Here is a 7,729-nt window from a genome sequence, read left to right as displayed (position 1 = left end):
CCCAGACGAAGGAAGTGGCGCCTAGGCCATTCCCTACCGGGGCTCTTCTGGCCCAGCCTCTACCCTGGCACCTCCTGGAGCGCTGAGAACATACCCATGCTCCTTCCCTCCCCAACCCTGTCCCACCCAGGCCGCTTCCTGGCTGCTTTGTTAACTCCTCCGGGTGATCTTTTCCTCATAAACAACATCAACAACGATCTGAGATCAGAGGGGAGCCAAGAAAGGAGGGGAGGAAAGACCCAGGTCAGGTGGCAGGGGCAGCTTCACAGCCTTCCTCTGGGCCAGTTATGTTCCAGGTGCTCTGAATAAATATTTATCTTGAACCTCACAACTGTTGCCTGCGTTTTACAGATGAGGACAGTGAGGTTCTGAACCAGGGAATGATTTGCCCAGAGGCACATAGCTAGTAAGAGCCAGAGCCCTGCCTGGAATCTGGGCTTGCCTCCAAGCTTACTGAAGCCAGAATCAATTTCCTAGAAGCAAACTCTGCTGAAAGCCAGTTTACCCCAATCCCCCCCCAACAAAGCTCAGACTCCTCTGTGGGAAACAATCCGCACCCCCCACTTCAAATTACTGTCAGATCCCAGGATAATATGTTCCCTGCTTGGGAGACTCTGCCTTTTGTCTAGGAGTGACAGGCTTACCCCATTTTGTGCCACTCTTGCTCCTCCTATAGAGCTCAGCTTAGAGGTTTCCTGGCCCTTTGGGATCCCTCTAGTGTCCTAGCTTCCCCATCACAGCACTCGACACCCTGCATGGTGATTGTTGGTTTGCCTGTGATTCCCTCTCCCCATTCCCACCCATGAACTTCCTGAGGACAGGCCCTGCACTGACTCCTCTCTGTACCCTCAATGTCTGGCATGTAGTTGATGTGAAATATTTGTTGAATGACAAGGAAAGGAGCAGAATTGCAGGAACTAGATGGGGGGGGTGGCTTTGGTGGAGAAGGTTGAGGGCTTCTTTGCTTCCACCTACTCTTCTCTCCCTATTAGTCTTTTTGAAGAAGGGGACAGAATGGGTGAGACAGTTGCCACTCATGGACACTGACCAGGTTATTCAGGTTATTAAGAACCAAAAGAGCAGGCAAGCATAGCTTGGAACAGGAATGGCCAGAAATCAATACCTTCCCAGTGCCAGGAGGGGGAACAAGGGGAGGAGCTGGGGGAGTGTACCTGGATCAGGGGTGAAAGTAGCTTTGAGTCTTGGGAACTCAGGGTTCAGTGTGGGCTAAAGGGACTTTTGTGTGTGGAGGTGGGTGGTGGGGAGAAAGCAGGTTTGCCTTCCCTGAGCTTCTTGGTTGGGACTGCAGAGGAGGGTGGCCCATAGCTGGGTGGAAACTGAAAAAACAGACTTTGGTAAGCCTCCTAGACACATTTTATAGTTCAGGATCACCCTCTACCCCATTCCCTGAGACCCCAGATTCTACAGATTGCTGGCTAGGGCAGGTAGAGAGGTTAGTGGTGGGAGGACATGGTGTTTCCTTAAAGGGAGAAGCAGTACTTCCACCATTCCCAGGAGGGGCTGTCAGCTGATCTGGTACCAGAACATCTTGACATCACCCACCTGGAGGCATCACTGTGCCTACTAAAGCCAGCCCTGAAGGCTGGTCCTCACACTCAGCTTGGGGACCACTTTTGCAAAGTAGTTTATACTCTCTGTATTTCAGAAAGAAAAGCTACTGAGTAGCAGCCCCTTGGAAGACTCACCTCCTCTAGGGAACCCCTCCAGCCACCCAGACGCTGGCCCCCTCTCCTGCTATCCTTCTGAGCCCAACTTGGGAGCACTGTTTATCCTGGCTCATGCCACCGAGGCCTACCCATGTTGACTTTCACTGCATCTATAGGCATGGGTAACTGTTCAAATACAAAGATGTTTCCTTAAAAAAGACCTTGAAAATTCTTATTTGTGAGTTACTGAATGACAAAGGGTTCTGAGTTCGCCCAATAAAAACAGCTCAAATGGATAATAAAAATGTCTGTATATTTTCTTATTGATCTTGTGTTGAGAATGCTTTATCAGTGGTAACCTGAGCACCCGATACCCATGCAAGATAGGGTAGGAGAGTCCAGCTCCTTTAGTGTGTTTTGGGGCCTCAGCCCAAAGAGCAGAGAGTTTTTGTCTGGCTGCAGGGAGCCTCTTGCAGTCCAACCATCCTCTGTGGCTGGGAGTGGCCACACCCCAGGAGCCCTAGCGTCAGCACTAATGTCAGCTGTGGGCTGGGCTGCAGAGCCAATGCCTGCATTGAATATAAGTCAGAACTAAAGCTTTCTCAAGCCCCATCAGCCCAGGGGGAGCAGCATGTTATCCTGGAAAACCGCTAGATTAGGTAGGGTCATATGGTATTGGCATTGTTTGCAATAAACATCACCTGAATCAAAGAGCAAGAGACGAAAAGGAGACAACGATGACTTCAATGTTCAGAGCTAGGAACTGAGGAGGTGCAGGTGCCGGTGTCAGGAATGAGGAAGCTGGGATGCGGACTGGCCAAGGGTTCCAGGCCGGGTCTGGGGCCTGTGGACTTTGCAGTGTTTGTGGCAAGTCTGGTGAGCAGTTGAGTAGGTTGAGATGTGAGTCTGGACCTCAGCAGAGAGGTTGGACCAGGCAAGCAGACAGACCCAGGCTTTTAGTTAGAGGTTCTTGGGGAAACCGATGGAGACTGCTTCCAGTGACTAAAGTCACACAAAGGCAACAGAAACAGATCCAGGTAAAGTGACCAGAAAGACAGACAACCTCAAATGATCAATAAGGATCAGGAATTAAATCATATCTAGGATGCTCTTCCTCAGTGGTAGGCTTACTGTAGGGTGTTGCCTCCATGTCACCCAGACTGAGTTTCTGGGTCCTGGGCCTGTCTTGAATCCCAGCTCTCCAGACACAGTCTGGAAGAGCAGGCATTAGGGGGAAGTTCCATGGCTCTCCCAGCCCCCTATGGCTCCCCATTCTCCAAGCCTGTCCGCCCCACAACGCACCCTGCGAAGCATCTGCTCTCCACTGCTGCCGCCCTCCCGTAGAGTCTCCATAGGCTCTAGCTCCGTGCCGCGGGCAGGAAACGAGGGATGCTAGGGCACATGTGGAAAGGAGGCCGCTGTCGAGGTCGGACCACATACCTGGGGCTTCAAGCTGAGTTGAGGTCAGAGAGGCAAGAAGCACAGGCCTGGTGGCCACAGGGGGCGACAAAGTCACGAGGTGCAGCAGGAGAGCGACGCCTCGCGAACACTGGCACAGTGGATGGCCCCCGGCCGGCGCATTTCTCGGCCTTTCCTGTTGGGTTCACCGTTGGGGAAGGAGGGCTCAAAACGCGCGCAGGGGACCACGCGGTCCTGGACGCAGGAGAGAGGGGCAGGGGGTGGGGGCTGGATTCCCTAGCGGCTCCGCTGCCGAAGGGCATGAGCCGGGGGTCGAGGAGTGGCTAGGGGGTGCGGTGAGGCCCCATTCCGTGTTCGCCAGCCCCCGGCGGGCTCCCCCAGCAGCCCCCGCAGCTACCGGTTCTGCGCCCATCACCCCTCTGCCGGAGGCGGGGACAGGGGCGCAGGAGCCCGACCCGACTCGCGCAGACCAGACGTGCTGTGGAGCCCAACACCTTCAGACCCAGCGACGCGCGGGCTGTTCCTCAGCGGCTCAGCCACTCCCATCCGCACCTAGCTGCGGGGCTCGCCCTACCGCCCGGGGGAACGGCGATTCCGCCGCCTGGCCCCCGGCCTCGCAGCGTACCTGAGCTCCAACCCGAGACGAGCTCCCGGACTGCGGCCGCGCGGTGACATCAGAGCCCTGGGCTATGGCTCCCGACCCCACCTCCAGGCTCCCTCCGCCGCGGGGGAGGCGCCAAATCCGACTCCCGGGGGCGGGAGCGCGGAGCGGCCGCGCTGCCCAGGCAGCCGACAGCCCCTTCCTAGTGTCCGCTTGTAGGCTTAGACCCTGGTCGGGGTTGGACGCTCGTTACCCCGCCGGGCACAGGCCTCTTGCCTGGCTGGAAAAGCGAGAAAGTAGAGGTAGGGCTCCCAGGGCGCTCGCCCGCCGGTCTCCATCTGGTATGTTCTCACGGCCTGTAGTGCTCGGCCGGAGTCCCACGGATTCAAACCACCCTATCAGTGGGGAAGCCCAGGCCAGGTCCCAAGAGCTCCAGAAGGCCACCTCATTCCAGTTTGGCTAAGGAAACAGACCTGCCACTGTCCCTGTCCAGCTCTGAGTACAGTGCGGATGCTAATGCTTCCTTGACCAACTAACTCTCCCTCCAGAACTTCCATTTCCAGAACTCTTGCAGCTCTCTGATTCCCACTATGGCCTCTTTGCTCCCCTCTTTGCCCCTTTTCATTTCTCTCATATCTCGCATCGTCTGGGCCCTCTGGCCGCCCACCTGAAAAGGGGGAAGGGAAGCTGGGGCACTGCTGACTTGTGTATTCATTCCGGGTCTTCTCAGTGGTGCTCAGCATTTTAAGGTGCTGGACTACGCATGTCCCCTGTGGCCTGAATAGGATTTACTCCAGCCATAGAATCTGGCTCTCTTCACCTTCCGGGATCTCAAGGCTCCAAAGAATGATCTGAATTCATCAGCCACTGTACACTGGTCACTGCTCTGTCCTCAGCCTTCCCTGCCCCCACTTTCCAAACCTGTATTCTGTGAATACTGGCTCTCAAGAATGTTCCATCCCTGGAAAGGGCTGAGCGCCTTTTTGCTGAACCCAGTCAGTGCTTGGTCTTTCTGTTATTGTGGCTTCCCTTACTGTCCCACAGAAGAATCAGCATGCCTGGGGGGCGAAGACCATATCCCCATATCTTGGCATTCTTGGCTGACAAGGTTTGTTGGTGATAATAACCAGAAGCCGGAACTTAGATCGGGGGTCAAGGCTACCACTTTCTAGGGGGAATAAGAGCCTGGGAAACTTGGTCTGTTTGGGTCTTCTAGGGGATAGAGGCAGCAGGCACCTAAGCCTGGCTTCTGATTGGGACACTCCTGGCACTGATTTTTCTTCAAATGCTATCCTGATCCAGGCATCAGCCAGGAGCTGGAGCTCTGGACTCAGACAATGGCTCAGAACTTCTTGGTTTTGAACACCTGCCCTTTTAATACCAACTCTGATCCACATGGTTGGTCTCAGAGCAGTATCACAATAGAGGAAACAAAACCCAGCAACCAAAAGTCAGTTAAAAAATGTTCAAGATTTTAATTTATATATATATATATATGAAACTACAAGTCCCTGGTAGCTCAGACAGTAAAGAATCTGCCTGTAATGCAAGAGATGCAGGTGATATGGGTTTGATCCCTGGGTCAGGAAGATCACCTGGAGGAGGAAATGGCAACCCATTCCAGTATTCTTGCCTGAGAAATGCCATGGACAGAGGAGCCTGGAGGGCTACAGTCTATATATTTTAAAATACATGTATATGTATATATATTTTTAAATTTATTTTTATTTATTTGGCTGCACCAAGTCTTAGTTGCGATCTTTGATCTTCATTGTGACATGCAGGATCTTTTTATTAATAGTTGCAGCATGTGAGCTCTAGTTCCCAAAACAGGGATTGAACCAAGGTCCCCTGCATTGGGAGCATGGAGTCTTAACCACTGGGGCATCAGGGAAGTTCCTTAATTTATATTTAAAAAAAAGTATATTTCTTGACAACTATGAAGTGGACACAACATCCACAGTCATTCTTGATAATCCTCTTCTCCTCCCCCTTATCTCTCTCTCTCTGCCTAAATTCCCTAAAAGAAATCCCATCCACTCACTTCTCTGCTTGCCTCTTTTTCTCTTCTGTGAAAGAGAAAGCACCCCTGACATCTGGAAGTTGGCCTGGGACTATCAGCTAGACCTTGGTCTTATAGGAGTTGGTCTGACAGTCACACATAAGGCCATGGAGTTCTCCTGTTTCGCATAAACAATTTCATAGGACATCAACATCAGACAAGACCCTCTGTAACCATGATGGGTCAAGATAAAAACAAGACCATTCTGTAATCATATCTGAACACAGACAAACCATGAATATTGTCCAAGTCAAAAAAATGACCAAATGTCTTTCTGTCCTGGATAATATGTGTGACTGCTGCTTCCTTACCAACTGTGGCTTTAGCTTTGCTTCAGTCATTCCTCTTTCTCATAAGATTTTAAGATACCCAATCATAGAATTACTCTTGCTTCCTGAAGCATCAAACACTGAGAAAAGTCCTACTTCTTTAACTCTCCAAAATATCCTTTAAGTCCTTTCTAATGCCCTCTTACCAAGATGCTTCACGGTTCCCCTCACTGTAACAACTAATACACTCCATTTTTTCAACTACAGGTGTGTCCCTCATGATCTTTGACTGGAGGGCATCTCTTTAGTGCAAAAGCCCAAAAAGTCTTAGAGGGGAAGAAGGGGAAGAAACTGCAACCAACTTGGAGTCTCCCTTAGTGACAGTGGTTAGGGAGCAGGGGCCATGGAGAAGATGGACACATGCAGATATTCATCATGTTTTTCTACTACATAAAAAGACATGCTTGTGCCCCTCAGTATCTCAGTACTTTTCCAGGCCTGAGAGAGTCCATCTGACACTGTGTGAGTTAGCCAAGAACCACCCAACCTAGCCCTTCCTCAGTTACCCACGCAAAATAATTATAAATGGGTAAGCCACTAAGTTTAGGGATACTCTGTTAAACGGTAATAGATAACTGTAACAGGATATGTAAAATTTCAAATTTGGTTAATCTTCTCAAATTTCTTACAAAGAGGTTGTACCAATTTGTATCCCCATTAGTGAGTGCCCATTTTCCCACATCCTCACTAACATAGTACATTATCAGACTTTTGATCTCTGAAACCTGAAAGGTGAAAATGTTTTAATTTTTTATATATAAAATCGCATATCATTTTGTATTTTTTTTTTTTTCATTTTGTACATTTTAAGGCCACTTGTATTCACTTCTGTGATCTGTCAACTTTCCTTGCCCATGTTTCTATTGGATTATTGGTCTTTTTCTTACTGACTTATAAGATCTCTTTATGTATCAAGGTAATTTACTTTTTTAAATTTTAATGTGTGGCAAATATTTTCCCAAGTTTGTGTCTTCTGACTTTGTTTGTGGTGGGAGTGAATTTATAACCCATGGTTAAGGTAAAAAAAAAAAAGTTTCATTCTTGTAGATAGCAACTACAGAGCTATTTTAATAATTCAGAGACCATCATATATTGGTTCAAATTCACTAAGGCCAGAAATCCTTCAATGAATTATGTTGTCTATTTCTGGAAATCCAACAAAGCATGAATCACTGTTTTTACACAAGTGTCTACTTAAATTGTTAAGTGTTCCCTTAGAGCAAGTTTGTTTGCTTTTTAATTATGCACTGAATTCACCACACTTGTCCAAAGATAGGGCTTTATAGGAAGTCAGCCATAAGAAAAATTCAGGGAGAATGGAGTCCCCCCACCCCTCCATATGAGGGTGTCTGGCAGGAAGCCTTTGGGCGAGGCTGGTTAGGGACTGGTTGTCCCAGCAATTGAATCAAAGTTTCCTTTCAGATCAGCAGTTCCTGGGAAAGAATGCTGGTCTGTCACATTCCTATTGAGTACGCGTATATCACCTTTTCCCTACAGATGCTGTGTGACTCCTTAGCCTCTGTTTGCTTTGGCCATAATAACTCAGCTTTTGTTAATTCCTCAGCCTGGTTTACAAACCCCAGATCTGGGCCCATTCCATCCTCCTCGTCTGCCCTCACTGTTACCCACACACCCCTGGCCAAGAGAGATT

General features: G+C 49.7%; 1 protein-coding gene across 1 annotated transcript in view; it reads right to left on the bottom strand.

Annotated features, from left to right (window-relative positions):
• Window positions 1-6,779, bottom strand: part of SHROOM1 (shroom family member 1) — an 11,720-nt gene extending 4,941 nt beyond the window's left edge. The window contains exons 1-4 of the mRNA XM_010844627.1: window positions 6,708-6,779; window positions 4,277-4,354; window positions 3,712-3,915; window positions 2,970-3,261 (exon numbers count right to left, since the gene is read on the bottom strand). Of these exons, the coding sequence (XP_010842929.1) occupies window positions 2,970-3,261; window positions 3,712-3,915; window positions 4,277-4,354; window positions 6,708-6,779 (646 nt within the window). The remainder of the gene's footprint in view (window positions 1-2,969; window positions 3,262-3,711; window positions 3,916-4,276; window positions 4,355-6,707) is intronic.
• Window positions 6,780-7,729: the final 950 nt, after the last annotated feature.

The sequence above is a fragment of the Bison bison genome, unplaced genomic scaffold (assembly GCF_000754665.1).
Source record: "Bison bison bison isolate TAMUID 2011002044 unplaced genomic scaffold, Bison_UMD1.0 scf7180017864203, whole genome shotgun sequence".
NCBI lineage: Eukaryota > Metazoa > Chordata > Mammalia > Artiodactyla > Bovidae > Bison > Bison bison.
Note: the sequence above shows the minus strand (reverse complement) of the source record. Positions and strands in the feature narration are given on the sequence as shown.